This window comes from Aricia agestis, chromosome Z (assembly GCF_905147365.1).
Source record: "Aricia agestis chromosome Z, ilAriAges1.1, whole genome shotgun sequence".
Lineage (NCBI taxonomy): Eukaryota > Metazoa > Arthropoda > Insecta > Lepidoptera > Lycaenidae > Aricia > Aricia agestis.
Genome location: NC_056428.1, coordinates 40,029,090 through 40,048,095, shown reverse-complemented (window position 1 = coordinate 40,048,095; position 19,006 = coordinate 40,029,090). Strand labels below are relative to the sequence as shown.

Here is a 19,006-nt window from a genome sequence, read left to right as displayed (position 1 = left end):
ATTCATTTTCTGAATAAAAATTCAATGCTTATTTCTCTATCTGCACCCTGAGCTTAATTAAACAAGCTAGAAAGGTTTTATATGATGTTTGCAAACAGATTATGTCCACGTTTTCACTAGAGTTTGCAAAGAATTTTCTACGTAGGACGCTGGACGAACCAGCATCCTTCGTAGAAAATTCTTTGCAAACAGTTAAATAAAAATATATATTTTAATGTTCGTTTTCAGGGTCCCGTATCCAAATTCCAAAATCCAAAGTGTATAAGCAGGAATCTATTACTGAGATTTCGATGTCTGTCACTCTGTCAGTCTGTCTGTCTCCTGGCTGTATCTTATAAATTACTATAACAAATACTTAAAACAAAATAAAATTCATATTTATGGGGGCTCCGATATAACAAACGTGATATTTTTGACCTGTTTTGCTCGTAATCAATAATAGCAACATTTATGCACTTTAAATAATATTAATTATAATACGGATTGATTAATACGGAATGGGAACCCTAACCAGCTGATATTTTTTTTGTATATTGATAGGTATGCATATTATATAATATTTCCCATACAACAAAAAAGAAATGTTTGTGTACTTTCGCTCTTTAAATGTACGGAACCCTTCATGCGTGAGTCCGACTCGCACTTGGCCGATTTTTATTTTAAAAGTTTGCCACGTGTTTATTGTTATTTTGCAACGTGACGAGCCGATACGATGAATAAAATAAAAATAAAATAAAAAATGTTTTATTTCTGAGTAAATTTGAATCAAATTTTTTTAGAATGTGTACCTGATGCCTATGAGAAGAACCGGCGTAAGAAAATCGCACGGGTTCCACTTTTTACCAAAAAAGTGAGAGAAAAATTATTCTTTTAAAATAAAGTTTACAATTTTGTAACTTAATATTATATACAATGTCAACATACATAATTGTAAGTCATAATATAATAATGTAGAAGTAGCCTTGCAAGGAGCCATCCTACTCCCAAGATGTGCCATTTTCTATGAAATCATTGACCTTATAATAAGCTTTGGCACACAAACGCTCTTTGACTACTTTTTTAAATTTATTAATGGAAAGATTTTGAACGTTTTCTGGGATTTTATTGTAAAGGCGTATACCTTTAAAAGATTTACTGACTTTACTAAGTCTGATCACTGGCATGTCCAGCTTGTGCTTATTTCTACAGTGAATGTCACTTTTAACTTTAAATTTATTTATATTTTTTCTAACATATATTACATTATCCAAAATGTATTGAGAAGCAACAGCTAGAATACCAATTTCTTTAAATTTATCTCTCAGAGATTCTAAAGCAGACATTTTATAAAAAGAACGTATGGCTCGCTTCTGCAGCACAAATATTGTATTAATGTCGGCAGCGTTGCCCCATAAAAGGATTCCATATGACATCCTACTATGAAAATAACTAAAATACTAATCGTGCCGTGTCTTCGTCAGAAATTTCTCTAATTTTTCTGACTGCATATGCTGCAGAACTGAGCCTACCTGCTAGGTTAGCAATGTGAGGACCCCACTGTAATTTACTATCAAGTGTAATACCTAGGAATACAGTGTTATCTACCAAATTCATCTTCTCATCATTTAATAGCACATTGGTTTGGACTTGCTTAACATTGGGCAAAGTAAACTTTATACATTTAGTTTTACTAGAATTTAAAAGTAAGTTATTAACATTAAACCAATGTACTATTTTTGAGAGAGCACTGTTTACCTCGTCGTAGTTCGACTGTTGTCGCTTCACTTTAAAAATAAGTGAAGTGTCATCAGCAAAAAGCACTATCTCATTATTATTATCCTTTACTAGATAAGGTAAGTCATTTATATAGATGAGAAAAAGAAATGGGCCTAATTTTAAATGAGTCATTTGAAATTGTGCGCTGAAAGACCAAATTTTTTTTTCACTTTTGTATGGGGAAACTCGTGACGCTCGGGCCCTTGCCCATACAAAAGTGAAAACAAAATTCGTCTTTCAGTGCTGCTACTTTCACAGTGAACTCTCTACAAGGAACACGTACACACCCTAAAGTATTATCACTTATTTTTGTTACACACTGTATATCGATCTTCTATTAAAATTTACAAAAAATTTTGGACTACTAAATCGTCATTCATTTGACCTCAAATCTACCAAAAAATGGAAATCTATGTGAAGTGTGGTCACACTGGTGCCGGGGCGCAGCGAGTTTGTCTGGCCTTGCCGGGCCTGCGATACGCCCATCCGCTTCGATACATATTGAATGGAGGCGGTTTTTGCGATGAGCCCCGGCACGCTAAGCCCTGGCACGGTCCGTCTCAATGTGTTCACTCCTTAAAACAAAATGCCGGCGCCCGGCCCCTACACGAGCAATTTTACTGTCAATATCACGTATTGCGTAATATTTTTGACCTTCTAGGGTTGATATTGAACATCACGCGCCTTCAATCTAATTATTGTCAAATAAACTGTTCAATAAAATTGAAGCGTGAGTATAGAAATGTATAGACAATAAAGTAAATAAGCTAGCGGCCAGTCTTCGATTATTATAATTTTCTCTTTCAGAAACAAGAAATCCCCAGCAAGGAGTTCACGGTATACCGGGGTATAAACGAGCCCAACGATCTTGGCAGGATGATCAGCTACGACAACTCCGCCGCTTTACCCTACTGGCAGAACGATGATGGTGCCACCAGCGTCTGCAACACTGTCAGAGGAACGGACTCCGGTATCTTCAATCCGTTTATCGACAGAGATGAACCTCTATACGCTTTTAACACTGATATTTGCAGGTAAGAATTATTTTGAAACAAAAAAATATTGAAAACTGACTTCCAACTCACAAAAAAGTAGATTAATTGTTATTATTTAAATAGTGGCTTTATATCCTTTTTGGAAGTAGGTTAAAACATTTTTAAGTACAGTTGGCAGTAAGTCGTCAGTGCATGACTTCTCAAACAATTTAGGAGCTTGTCTCTGTTTTGGAAATCGTTGATGCTGTTTTCACTACGTTCATTTGTCTTTATTAACAATAATATTATTATGTGTTTCATTGAACTCGCTAAAGGTCTTGGCATTTCAAGTTTTCAACGCCTTCGGATAGTTTATCCCAAACCAAACCAAATCAAACACGTCTCGTAAACGTCTTGTAAAGTGACCTACTAAAACCTTATGTACCAATTTCCTGAAATTTCCTGATTCTCTCTTAACCCCACCTCCAGGACAGTAGAACTGCGCTACCAGCACGAAACGGAGTACAAGGACATACCGACAGCACGCTTCGCCGTCAACGAGTGGATGTTCGACAACAACGAGGGTTGCTACTGCCTCAACACGACTGACGGCATCACCACACCGGATGGATGCCTGCTGAAGGGAGCCATGGAGCTGTACTCGTGTGTTGGTGAGTTTATTTTGTAATATAGATCGCGCTCGACTTGGCGAGATACTGCCGTGCCCCCAGATTAAAGAAGACATGAGTGGAAGAAGCAGCTAACAGCTAAAATGTTGGCGTTTTTATATAAATGGAGGCATCAGGGCCGGGAAAATAATTAGAAATTAAAAAAAAAATGAGGATTTCATGCATATTAGCCAGATGATAAAGTATACGTTGTTTAAATTATAAGCGAAAAGATGAGTAATTATTGTCCTCATGTTATAAAATGTTAGTTATCTCGTTTTTCCACTCACGTCTCTATTTAATATATTATTTTATGATATAAAAGTTTAGAGCGGTGTCCGTACTCCGTTCTTCCGATATTTTCAAACTTAAGGATGTCATGTTGTCAAAGCCCTCTTTCGATACAGTTTCGGACCTCGGGATACCTCTAAAGTACAAAATGATGTAGTCATAAAATTTAAACTAATCAGCACAACAATCTGATCATTCAAGTCAAATTTATCTTTCTCGTTTTCATATATTTTAATGAAATAGAGGGCATATTCTGAGAAAGATTAGCAATAATCCAGATTAGCGCAAATGGATCCATAAAGAGTGATAGATCTTTTTATTTTGAGGTTACTTTATCTTTTTTTTTTTCAAACTAGAATCCAACAATCAATTATCAAAAGTCAGAACACGCACAAAAATTTGTCACGAGAGCTTAAATCAAGTTTTCGAACGAGGTGCCTAGTTAAGTTCTGTGTATTCTATATTTTGGAGTTAACTTGTTAAGTGTGAAAAGTCCTTTGAAAATGTACGAAGTAGTGTCCGACCGAAACTAGTTTTACGACCGAAACCGAAACCGAAAACGAATTTCGGCAGCGGTGTCTATTTCGGCCGCAACCGAAACCGAAACCGAAACTTCCTTACAAGGCTCATATTTTAAGGGGAAAAATAAAGAAAACGTTATTATAATCAGTCAGTCTTTATTGTTTTCTCTTGAAATCACATAGATTTCTCTTTATACTCTAAAAAGTATCAAATTATGTATTAAAAAAGAAAAAGGAGGATTTGTAGTCTAGATTTCTTTAAATTACTCGCAATATTGAGGACATCTACATAACCCGTCCCATAGTCGGGTCTATTACCTATATAATTTCTCAAAACAAAATACCTTGGTGATAAATACTAAAATGAACTTTGAAACTCTGAATCTATAATATTATCATCATCAAATGCACTATAGTCATTACTAACTACCTACTACTAAACTAATGTTTGTTTACGTATAGCATTTGCGAACCAAAAAAAACATAGGTTAGAACTTGATTATACTTTTATCAGTCATATTGATTTTTTTTTTTGATGTTTACTACCCGCTCTTATGTTATAACGACATAAAACGAGATAAAACTTACCAACTTCAAAATAAATCACTCGAAAACTCGCCACCACAACAAAACAAAACGAAGAGCAAACAAACAATTAGCGAGCGAATCACGACATTGGCTCTGATCGGATTCATTCACTCATTCAACGCGCCGAACATGACCGATAACAGCGCGGAAACTCCTGAATGCACATTCGGCTTCGGTCGTAGTTTCGGCAAGTTTGCCGCCGAAAACGAAACTAAACCGAAACTCGTGTTTTACTTAGTAAACTCAACCGAAAACGAAACCGAAACCGAACATTCGGTCGGACACTAGTACGAAGTGTCTAGTCGTCCGATTACCGAATGAATAAAATAAATCTTAAGATTAAGTTAACAGACTAAGTTATAATATATATGTAGCACTATGCCACCACGAGTTTTCATACAAAAACGTCATTTTTGATCGGACGATTAGATTATCTTTTAACGGACGTTCCCAATATTTGATCTATCTCTGGTTTTGCCCTACTAGAGATAGGAATAGCTCACAATTGATATTCTCTAATGTCTAATGTGAGTTATTCCCATAGACTTACGGCCGTTCCCAATATTTGATCTATCTCTGGTTTTGCCCTACTAGAGATAGGAATAGCTCACAATTGACATTCTCTAATGTCTAAGAGTTATTCCCATAGACTAACGGCCGTTCCCAATATTTGATCTATCTCTGGTTTTGCCCTACTAGAGATAGGAATAGCTCACAATTGACATTAGATAATGTCTAATGATTGATAATAGATCAATCATTAGACATTATCAAACAATCTAATGATTAGATAATAGATCAAATATTGGGAACGGCCGTTAATATATACTGTATCTCTAGTAGGGCCAAACCAGAGATCAAATATTGGGAACCGCCGTAAGGCTGTTGCTAGTCGTCCGATAATTATTTTTATTATTCATCCGATTACCGGACGACTAGCAACAGCCAATATTATATAAATTCGAAAGTGTAAATGTCTGTCTTTCCGTTACCTTTTCACGCCCAAACCGCTGAACCAATCTCACTGAAACGTCATATTATGTAGTATATACTTTAAATCCCAGGAAAGGACATAGGATAATTTTTATCCCGGTAAACGAATTTTGGCGCAACGGAGTGACGGAACTGTAGTCTATTTAGTCATTTATATATTAAAACAATCAACGTGATCCTGTCTGGTTTTACTTTGACGTAGATGCAATCTGCAGCAAGTGGGAGTTTCAGGAGCAAATCGCAGACGTTAGGCGGTAATTACGCCTGTTCGCCGGATGTATGGTTGCCCTTCTATAGACTTCGAAGTTCAACTAATTACTCTTAGGCACATATCTACATTGTATATAATGTATTACACCAGACTCCGATCTAGCTATTTAGCCGCCCATTGTATATAATGTATTACACCAGACTCCGATCTAGCTATTTAGCCGCCCCGGGCAAAAATCATTTTCACCACCAACCACCATTTAAGTCGTGAGCTAAGTTTGTTGGGGGACAATGGGGGAAACATTAAATTTAAGTAGACTGTAGAACACTTAAATATTTACACCATCCAACCTGAATAAGGTTGGAAGGTAAAATTCTCAAACGTGGTGGATGGCTAATGGCTAGGTTAGAATTTGGAAAATATCTATGTCAATTTTGCTCGGCTCGCACCCCCTTAGATCGGGCTCTGTATTACAACAGAAGCGTCGCCGAATAAAAATAATATGTAGTGAGGGCAAAGAAAACAATCGTATAATTGAAACGGCAGATACGTCGGTAGCTACGCCCCTGTATTACACGATAACGGCACGAGACAGTTTTTTCATGTTTTATTAGTTACTAGCTGTTGCCGCGACTTCGTCCGCGTTGACATAGTATAATAACGTAAAATATAACCTCCTCCTTTTTGGAAGTCGGTTAAAAGTAGCCTAAGTTACACCTTACTACTTCAGCTATCTATCAAGAAAATTCCCGGCAAAATAGCTCCAGCCGTTTCAGAGATTAACCGGAACAAACAGACAGACAGGCAGACAGGTATGTATCGTATACAGGGTGTAACAAAAATAAGTGATAATACTTTAGGGTGTGTACGTGTTCCTTGTAGTGAGTTCACTGTGAAAGTAGCAGCGCTGAAAGACCAAAATTTTTTTTCACTTTTGTATGGGGAAACTCGTGACGCTCGGGCCCTTGCGCATACAAAAGTGGAAAAAAAATTCTGTCTTTCAGCGCTGCTGCTTTCACAGTGAACTCTCTACAAGGAACACGTACACACTCTAAAGTATTATCACTTATTTTTGTTACACACTGTATAGATTCATATGCATGTAGTAAAAAACGGTTCATTCAATATTACAAACAGACACTCCAATTTTGTGTATATGTATAGATATGACTTGCGTCGTGACTTTATGCTATTTATGGTCCGGTCCAATTAGATGCAAAAAAATCGTAACGGAATAACTCGCATAGAGCTGAAAATGTGTAGAGACGTTAAACATCTATATAATATATAAAACTCAAAGGTGACTGACTGACATGGTGATCTATCAACGCACAGCCCAAACCACTGGACCGATCGGGCTGAAATTTGGCATGCAGGTAGATATTATGACGTAGGCATCCGCTAAGAAAGGATTTTGATCAATTCCACCTCCAAGGGGTTAAAATACGGCAGGAAAGTTTGTATATAATAATACTTCTTAACGCGAGCGAAGCCGCGGGCAAAAGCTCGTACCATTATAAAATATAAAACCTCAAAAGTCCCCGGCGATCCTTCAACTCTATGCGTTCCTACTTCCTAGGTTAAAAGTTGTATTTTCCTCAATTATTAGCATGTCAACAACCAAATTATTCAAGAGAAAGCAATCAATTTCAAATTCGAACGTTACCTTCGTCAAAAGTACATCATACTCGTATCCTGTAATTACTTTGATATTCATTCTTCAGCAAACACTCGGAAGATAGTCTTTACTATTATCGAGCCGGCTCATTCAAGCCAAAGTATTTCCGTATCTGGAAAGTGATAGTTAATAAAATTAAAAAGTAATCGAACTCAATCCAGAAATAAGAAACTTTGCAAGGAAAATTTAAACTCAGTTGAACTTTGACTCGGGTTCTCGGGCGGTCATAATAATATTTCCTTATAAATATTGTAAGAATCCATACTAATATTATAATTTATGCAAACGTGTATCTGTCTATCAGTCTTTTACCTCTTCGCGCCTAAACCACTTAACCGATTTTCTGGAGATATTTTAAGTCCCGGTAAAGGACATAGAATACTTTTTATCCCGGAAAAATGTACGGCTCTCGCACGATAAACGAATTTTGGCGCAACGTAGTTGCGTGCATCATCTATTCAGTAATATGAGATAACTAAAATCCTTTCATGCATATAATAAAACCGAACATTCAATTCGTGCGGTGGTCAGATGGAAAACTCGCATAAAATGTAATGAATTTCATATTAAACATGTTTCCCGCTGCTATAAATAGTTAGATCATGCATCGAGCTAGCCGCTGTCCCGGGCAGTTTCACCCACGCCTCACCCCACCCCTCCCATTTCACCACCCACCTTCACCACCCGTTTTCACCCCTCGCCCGGCACGAGGTGACGCATTGAGCTACGACCGACAGATTTTAAAGCAAATATGAAATGTCTTTTATTTTTGAATTCGGGTTTGAAATATTTTAAAGTCTATTTTTTTATAAATTATGCTTGCATGTAAAAGTAATAAACAGAGGATAGTAAATGGTACATATTATTATGATAACGATTGCATGGACTTTTACAGTTATGTTATGATGAAGAAAATTATTTTCAAAAAATTATTACAATTTAGAATGTTGTAATTTGTGACATAAAACTGCACTGCGGTGATATTCTGACGGTTTATTTTCCAAATCTAACAAACTAAAGTTTGTTAGATTATCATAATATGATTTATTAAATTAATTAAGGGATGTATGGTAATATTATTACCTACATCCCTTAATTGATTTAATTTACTTATTATCATACATCCCTTAACCACTAAAAGGTTATGGGTCCCATGCAATTAAATTACGATATTATTATACGTTCGTGTAAATATATTATGTTGCCTATGGAAAATAGGCAACTGGTTGAATGCAATAGTTTTATAGTCGTCTAAACAAATACATAAAAAACAAGACACTTCTATGGAGTCAAAAATAAATAGGTAGCTGTGACAAAAAAACTGGGGCCAACTGAAACAAAATTATCATAAATTGTTGATAAGGATACTTCAACATACATTTAAAAATCATCACAAAGCTCGTAAAGCAAAAAAATAATAATTTTGTTGACCAGTGTCATATAAATATTATATACCAGCTATACTCAACCTACGGCCCGCCGGGGCTTTATCAGTGGCCCGTGTGAAGTCAAACCATTTTGAAATACACGCCTACCGGCAAGGCAAGGTGCAAGGTGGTCGTGAAAGTCGTGATTTTTTGATTATTATATTGAAATTAAAAATTGCATCCAGATGAAATAAATCACCCCAAGCCTCTACACAATGCCCCCATTTTTTTTCTGGGTCCCACACCGCCCCGATTCAGACCTTCAGCGCCCACTTTGGGAAAGGCTGGACTCTTTACCATGCCAAACGTGGCCAAACCTACGCGTCGGTGCGTCTATATATATATATATATATCTAATATATATATATATATATATATATATATATATATATATATATATATTTCCACCCCGGAGTTGATATTGCGTCCTACATGGCGGTTTTTACCGATGATATTGCGTCCGACTGACTTGTTGCATCCTGTATACGGACGCAAGATTGACCATCTCTCAAATTCAGCCAGAAGTAGTGTTAAGGTTAGTACAATGGCTGGGTGAAATATTGGCATGGACGTTGTTTTGTCACCGGAGTGCTTTTCGGCGTATTTCTTAGTTCCGCTATTTGGCGCGCGAATTTTGGAGGTCGCTACTGTGCGCCGTATATCGGTGGCGTATATTCGATACTTTTTTTACGTATAACACGCCGATAATGTGGATTCCTGTATATAATAAAGTTTTTATCAATTCTAATGTGTGATTTAATTACGTCCCACAAAACGACATCGTCCCAGAGGAGACGCGGGGGTGACAGAGGCGAGGGGGCGGAGTTCGCACGCGACATGCAAGGGCATGTTTTTGTTTATATTTTTTTCCGGCCAGCGCGGACGTAATGACGCTTGTGGTATAAATATTGTGTAGTGGGGCGAATATTTGAGAGAGACTAAATTCATGTCTTCAAAGTTGGGTTCACAACGCCTTCGTAAATTCGATGTAACATTACACATTTCAATGTCAAATTAACTTACAAAAATGCTGCTAAAACTATTTGAAAGTAGAGTTAATATTTCAAAAGTTATTATAAAAAAAAGTACTAAGTAAGTAGATCGTTTTTTTTAAAAGAAGTGATTTTAAAAACTATTTTAAAGACAAAATAAAATGACCTTGGCCGTCGACCCATTTTGTAATACAAAAAAAATGTTTTAACTGTGGTGCAACGACCAAGAATAATATCAATATTATTACAAATAATTTTGTTCTACCTATGAAACGAAAGAACATAAAATCGCTTTATAAATCTTCATTTTTCTGGTGCAGCATATTTATTTACAAATAAATATGCAATTTACGATCATTATCCTGACGTCCAGTGTCCTGTTTGTTGTTGAACTGTTTATATACTTACCTGTCTAAAAGTATTTTGGATCGATTGTATTAACTACTATGTCCCTACCTACATACCTACGTATATGATTTTCTTTGATAAGTACTTACCTATTGTATATTTTAAGCAAAAGCCCATCAGTGACTGAGTTTAGACTGCGAATTGGGTTGGGACTAATGTATTTTTAAATATCTATACTTACTAATATTGTAGAGACGAAATATTTTATCGTTTGCTTATTACTATTTAACTTACGAGTTACGAGACTACTGAACCAATTTAAATAATTCTTTCGCTATTAGAAAGCCACGGTAATGAGAAAATAGCCCAAACAAGTGCATCGAAACTCAACGTCAAGTGGTTACCGGGTCATGGGCTAGGCTGTACACTGTACAGTGTTCTGAGATTTTTTTTAATCTTGACTTTCTTCATTCATAAATCGACACCCTTGACAAGATTTATAGTAACTGTGATGGCATACTTATAATAATAATAATGTACTTTTATTCAGCTCGATAACATAAAAACCTTAATCTAGACAATTACAACATGCAAATTATTTTATTTTCAATGGTTTTTTTATATTAGAATGTTAAGATCGCAACCGGCAGCTTAGCTAGGTTACAGTATACCTGTGTTAAAGCCACCGGACCCTTTCTCAACTACTGATCGCATATCGCTGATTTTACATTTCAGGCAATTAAAATTAGATTACAAATCAAATCAATGTTTAAAATTAATCAAACTTGATACAATAAACGGGGGCGGTGGTTACTCGCGTCCGTAGGAATTACCTTTTACTATCCTACACGTGTCCCCCGGGTGGTGCTAAACGAGTAACAACGCCGAGTCTCAGGCGGCGGATATGATAACCTGACTCCTAGGCAGTAGTGGCCTTGAGGACTAAATACCCTCAAAAAGTCTAGCGCGGAAAGCAACGGGAAACTACCGCGACTATAATCCCAAGAAACCACCATGATTAAGAACGCCACCAGAGATAATATGATGTCATGCGACCCGACTAACGCTCGGCGCCAGCTTGGTTCCGGGCCGACTGGTGTGAAATTGGCTACCGGCTGCAGTTGGAAACATAACATCTTACTCTAGCAAACTAACACCCAAGGGAAGGGCAATAACAATAGGAACCTGGAATGTCCGTGGACTTTTAAGGCCAGGAAAAATCGAAGTTGTTGAAGCGGAGATGGAGCGCTATAATCTGGCTATACTAGGATTGAGTGAGACCCATGTCAAAGATAACGGATACCACATCACACCTGAAGGAAATATGGTAATCTACTCTGACAGGCAAGACAATAGTTTTAGTGGTGTGGGCTTCATAGTTGCTAGCTGGCTACGAGACAAGGTATTGGGGTATAATACCATCAACAATAGAATTATATCCTTAAAAATTTCAGCCCATCCACACCCAATTAACTTTGTACAGGTCTATGCGCCGACCACTGCAGCCACCGAAGAAGAGATGGAGGAATTTTACCACGAGCTAGTATTAACCTGCAAAGCGTTACCAAAGAAGGAATGTACTATCATCCTGGGAGACTTTAATGCTAAGATAGGGCACACTGATAATGATCAACACCTAAGGAATGTTATTGGGGAATACGGCTTAGGAGCCCGCAACAGTCGAGGTGAGATGTTGTTAGAGTTTTGCATTGAAAAAGGACTATTCGTAACTAACACGGCATATAAACAACATCCAAGACGCTTATGGACATGGCGATCGCCAACAGGTCATAAAAATCAGATTGACTTCATATTAATCAGCAGCAGATGGAAGTCGTGCATAACTCTCTCAAAGACTTTTCCGGGTGCAGATTGTGGCAGCGACCATCAGCTGTTAATAGCTCAATACAGAGTCCGCCTCAAAGTAGTTTCAAAGCCTCCACCATCCAAAAATATTCTTCTAACACAAGAAGCGAAAGCTTTTGAGGACACACTACAAACTCGACTGGACAGTGAAACGTATTGCCCATTTGACTCAGCCAATACATCATGGAATCAGCTTAAGGCCGCATTAGAAGAGACAACTAGAACAATCACAAATGGACGGAAAGTAAAACACCCTAGATCTGAGTGGATGACCACTTGGGAGGCAATCGCACAAAGAAAGGCTCTAAAGACTGGAGGAATTCGTTCAAAGGAAGAACAACAGCGATACTCTGAACTTGACTCACTAGTACAGCGTCTCTGTAGACATGACAAGAATGCATATATCAATTCTATATGTAGAGATATACAAACACACTCTGATACCCTACATCCAAGAGACATGTTCCAAAAGGTAAAAATTCTCACACGGGAACGAAAATCAAAATCTTGGAACATAGAAGATGAAAAGGGTAACCTGATTTTAGACAAGAACCAAGTGATGACAAGATGGAGGAACTACTGCCAAGACCTGTACAAATATGACGCTGATGAACCTGACACTAGATTAGATTTTACAGATAAAGAACCCGACATCGTTCTCCATGAAGTAGAAGCAGCTATAAATAAGCTCAAAACAAAAGCTTGCGGTGGAGATGGTATACAGGCACAAATGCTTAAGAGCTTGGGTAAGTGTGGAATCAGAGTAATGCATTCAATATGTCTTAAAGTATGGAGAACAGGACAGTGGCCAGACGATTGGACAGAATCTCTCGTGATACCACTACATAAGAAAGGGTCGACTAAAAAGTGTGGAAATTATCGGACCATCTCACTAATTTCACACGCCAGTAAGATTCTTCTCCATGTTATAAACAACAGATTGGCACACTATATAACTAGACAGATATCCAAAGAGCAGGCGGGATTCGTAAAGGGCAGGGGTACCCGAGAACAAATCCTAAACATCCGTCAGCTGATAGAAAAGAGCAGAGAATTCAATGTCCCAATAGTACTCTGTTTTGTGAATTACGCTAAGGCCTTTGACTGCATCGTCTGGTCCAAAATGCTGGAGGTGATGAGAGAGTTGGGCGTCCCCGATCATCTCATATTTTTGGTACAAAACCTCTATCTGGAAGGTCGATCAAGGGTGCGATTAGACAATGATCTGTCAGAGCCGTTTGCTACAGAGCGTGGTGTCAGACAGGGTTGCATCCTCTCTCCACAGCTGTTCAACCTCGTAGGCGAATATATAATGCGTCGAGTGTTGGAAGATTGGGAGGATGGTATTAAAATTAACGGATACCTTCTCAACAACCTAAGGTTCGCTGACGACACCACGCTTATAAGTACTTGCGAAGTGAAACTTGCTGAACTTCTAGCGTGGCTCGAAAAGATTAGTCGAGACTTTGGCCTCCAAATCAATCGCAATAAAACCAAACTGATGTACGTCGATAAGCTGAACCAAATACAAAAGACATCCTTACTACAAGATCTCCAACCCGTAGAGGAGTTTGTCTACCTGGGATCGTTGATTAGCAACAATGGTAACTGCGAGAGGGAGGTTGTCCGACGGGCTCAGATGGCTAAATCTGCGGTTGGGCGCTTAGAAAAGATATGGAAGAATAAGAACATCTATCGTAGCACAAAAATAACACTAATGCGTTCCCTAATCTTTTCAATATTTTTATATGCCTCCGAAACATGGACACTAAAAGCACGTACTCGAGCTAAGATTGACGCTTTTGAAATGTGGTGCTGGCGTAAAATGCTCGGCATCCCTTGGACCGCACACCGGACCAACACGTCTATACTTCAGCAACTCAAAATTACCACCCGCCTGTCCACGCTTTGTCTACAACGATCACTTGCCTTTTTTGGCCACATAGCCCGCCGGGAGCCTAATAATCTTGAGAGTCTCATACTAGCTGGGCAATTAGAGGGGAAAAGAGGCAGAGGCAGAGTGGCTACACGATGGACAGACGCGATTGTCAAGGCTGCTGACTGCACGTTCCAGGAGGCATTTCATCAGGCCAAAAATAGAGACAAGTGGAGAGCCCTATCCCAAAAAGCAAATTTTGGTGGTCACGTCCCTCAGCCATGAGGATACGACTAGGAAGAAGAAGATACAATAAACAATACAAAAAACGATCGAAACGATCTACATCAATCACGACAACCATGATTGACTATGACCATCACAGCACAGAACGCAACGTCGCGTCGTGTTTGCTTACGCGCGCGCGTTAACCAACTACTTACGAAAAAATTTATTATTATTGTGAACTTGTATTATAATCAAATACCGTCCTCTTTTTGTACAAAACAAATAAACAGAAATAATAGGTACTATTATAGATAATAACCATAATTTAAATTTACAAACAAAGTATATATATTGTTGTGTAATTTTTGTGTAGTTGTGTAATTTTTTGAGATTTTGGACTGTTTTATCTTATTTTTGATAGGTACGTTAATAATTTTTTAAACGTTTTTATTTTTCTTTTCGACGCCTAAAGGGCCTTTTTTTTAAACTTTGTACTGATAGGTATGTCTGATATGTGATTCTTCAGGTTAATATTTTTCTAAGCATTTTTGTTTTATTTTTTTAACGCCTAAACGGCTAATAACGAATTTCAATTTGTTAAATTTTATCAACTTGTCACGTGGGCAGAGCCACGATTGAAAACTAGTATTGCTTACATACACAAGTTAACTATAGTCAATGTCACAGTAAATTAGCCTCTCAACTGGTTGTTCTTAAAATTGTTAATTTCTTAAATTACTTTTATGTTCCTATTTCGGTGTATTTGATTTGTCCGACACTTTGATTATTATGACTATGGGTTTATTATTGTACCTACTTGATTTTAAACAATAAAACTTAAAAATACCTACTACCGAAACAATTGTTTTATTTTGTGTTCATACTTAAGTTCAGAAGAAACACGCTCACATAAATAAAATGATCTCGATCTATCATAATTATTCTTAATATTTTTTAGTTAGGTTAGCGGACTTACCTAATTATAATTTAAAATTTAATTAATCTATGTAATATAGGGATAACTTGTTTTTAATGTCTGTTATGTACTCCAAGTTATAGAAATAAGTATTTCATTTTAATCGACTTCATAAAGAGGGATGATTCTCTATTTATACATACATATCGTCACTCCTGTCCCTCATTGGGGTAGACAGAGACCACATCACGCAATGAATTTATTGGGATCTATTATATAGGTACCTATGTATGTATCGATATAACATATAAGGTTAGGAGGAAGCAACAAACTCAACAGTTTATGGCGTACATAAAAAAATAATATACGGTACCGATATAATCTCAAATATAGTAAGGAGTCATTTAATTAGTAGAATGCATGGAATTAATATAGTACAATATACGGTATCAATATAACCATACATTTAAATGGATGTAGGAAAAACGATTAAATGCATGGAACGAATACAAAAATATACAATGTGTCACATGATTTCCATCGAGAACGGAAGCAAAAAACCAGCGAGAATTATTTCAAATTGAATATCTAATTTTCGTACGTAAACAAAATTTCTCGTCGACAATAGAATTCACATGACAGCAATGTAACTATATTCGCACGAAAAACAATTAAAAAGTCATTGGAAATGGTAGACGCCATAGGGTTCGACTTTGAAAAGACGCAACAAGTCTTCGGAGATTTAAATATATATATATATATATATATATATATATATATATATATATATATATATATATATATATATATATATATAGTAGAATAGACTATAATATATCATACATATAATAAATAAATATATATTTATTGTTTTATAAATTACATTACAGCAGGTAAATATTAGGTAAATAGAAATATCAAATATTTAATCATCTACCATCTTTACATCTTTACATATTTATATTATAAGTACATAATTTGTAATTTTTGTGATCTCGGATCATTATCCGAGACCGGGGCAGGGGCGCCGCCGTGAGTCGATCCTCCATCATTATGAAGGATCGACTCACGGCGGCGCCCAACTTACGTTTCCACGGCGCACCAGGGCGCCGCGGCGCACAGTTTGGGAACCCCTGATCTAAGGTTTACGGAACGACCAAAAACACTGAGCTTTGCCCTGAGGCGGTCACCATACAATCGGCACTGAGTTTTGATAGTTCAATTTTGACATTTGGCGGATGACGTCACTATATTAATGGTCTCTTGTCATTGGGATTATTTACGACAATCGACGTCGATCAAAAGCAATCGTAGTCAAAAGAGCCCGATTAGGTTTATAATATAACTGCTTGGTTGCCAGTTCATCATCGCCCAATGTGGCAAAGTATGCGTACTACTAGTTATTATTCAAACTAGCAAACTACTCAGTTTTATTATATTATTAATATGATAGAAATAATCGACCAAGTGCGAGTTGGATTCGCGCACGATTTTTTCATTTTTTTTTTAAATTCATTAAGTATTAAATTATAAATACAATTGAGTATTTTGTGAACGTTTCAAGTGCCTACCTGTTGCCATTACAACTTATTAGCAATTCTTGAGATACAGCCTGGAGACAGACAGACAGACGGACAGACGACGACGGACAGACGACCTTTGAGTACGGAACCCTAATAACTTAAAGCGGCCGCTGCCCGCTACGATAGCCCATTATAGTACATTAATACATTCGATCAGAAAATATTTCGACAACTTTGAAGTAATCATAATGTAGCCAATTGTAAGCCGTAATCATGGAGACAATCATGGCTTTCCAACATGGCCCGCATATCACGATTGGGCGATGTTAAGATGTCTGTACACGTGTTTTATTACTAGCATACGGCGCGCGGCGTGGCGTTAGCTGCAACTTGCTTGATTACATGAATGTCGTCAAAGTGAACGATATAGGTCAGCTCTTTGATAAAGGCTGTAATATATTTAGGGACACGTTAGAAACCCATTTATTTCGGTCCACTATAATAATTATCATTAACTATATTTCAGTACCCAAATTTTCTTTATTTTAAAGAAATATTATTGCAACATCGTTCCTTGTTCGTCGTTCGATATCTGTTTCATAAAGTTTGATATCGAACTACAAAATGGTGGGCTCATGTAAACTGCGATTATTATCCATTTTAAACCTATATAATTAGGTTTATTAAATTAACTATTATAATATACTGAAATTTATTAGCTACACATGAAGATACATAATATTGAATTCACAGACTTGCCCCATGTGGTGTCGGAATGTTTGTTTAAAGAGCCATATTCTGAATAACTCACTTAAAACACATCGCATTACCTCTAAATTGACAATACAATGTTTCCAAATTCGATTAGATTACAATAACAGTAACATTGTTGCATACTTCAATTACAATACTGATTAAGCGTACAATGTTTGGCACACCTGAATTGGGTATTTCACAATAGTAATAATATAATTACGATCCAGAATCTGCCCGGAAAAATTCTAAAAATCCTTATCGATACGACTGGATCGAGGCCGTATAAGAAATATCCTGAGCAGAATACAGAATCAACATTTTTGGAAGTCGATTTACAATAGCAGAATCGAGGTACAATTTTGTAACAAAAGGTGGCTTTTCGATCTTTGCCGCGACCAGAAGAGCAAAATGAAACCCTTAGCCATTTCATAAAGTTTTTTTTTTTTAATTTTTTATTTGAATTTTTATCGGTCGCAGTCGCTTGTCGCGTTAATCAGAACAGCGCCTTTAGAGGTACAGCGGCATAATATTTTTATGTATAGAACATAACCCCTATGTATCGACCAAGGCCAGGTTGTCATAACAAGACATCACCATGAAAATGATAGACACGTAAGGTAACAATCATTACAATTTATCTTTTCACCTGAATGCCGTGTATAATATTATAATTAACAAGATTTTGCCCGCGTCTCCGTGTGCGCAAAAAACACTCGGAAACCATACCTAAATAAATAAATAAATTATACATTTTTACCAGGCCTTTATAAGCGGAATTCCTGGTATGAACTATGACGGATGGTGAACGTTTTTCTTCTCTTTTCTTCTAGCCCCAAGAAACTATAAAAAGTTTCATTCATTCATAAATTTCATTAATTTCATTTAATTTATGGGTAAATAAGACAACACACTAATGACGTTTCAATTTTGTGTCGCTATAAAGCTTAGGCCAAACCTACGCGTCAGTGACGGAGCGTCAAGTTGCGTCAAGTTTTCAAATGTTTTTTGTATACAAAACACATTAAATGACAACTTGACGCATTTTGACGCTCCGTCACTGAGGCGTAGGTTTGGCCTTAGCTTATTTATTTATTTATTTAACATTTATTGTACACAAGAAACTTATTCTAAAACAATTGACATGGAAAGACGACACAAAGGAACTGCTTATTTCTAAAGAAATTTCTTACAGCAGCCCTTAATAATTAATTAATAATTAAGCTAAGGCCAAACCTACGCCTCAGTGACGAGGTGCGACGCAGAGATGAATTATTCATCTCTGCGTCGCACCTCGTCTCGTTTCTATATGAGCTGACCCTCAAAGTTAATGCCCTAACGTCTATTATGATTTGTGTCATTCTATATTATCGTCTATTTGAGTCTATTTCTACCTGT

General features: G+C 36.9%; 1 protein-coding gene across 1 annotated transcript in view; it reads left to right on the top strand.

The window, feature by feature from the left end:
• The window catches only part of LOC121738423 (sensory neuron membrane protein 2-like), a 96,228-nt gene that overhangs the window by 27,320 nt on the left and 49,902 nt on the right, over window positions 1-19,006 (top strand). The window contains exons 6-7 of the mRNA XM_042130462.1: window positions 2,563-2,789; window positions 3,219-3,400. Coding sequence (XP_041986396.1) covers window positions 2,563-2,789; window positions 3,219-3,400 — 409 coding nt within the window. The remainder of the gene's footprint in view (window positions 1-2,562; window positions 2,790-3,218; window positions 3,401-19,006) is intronic.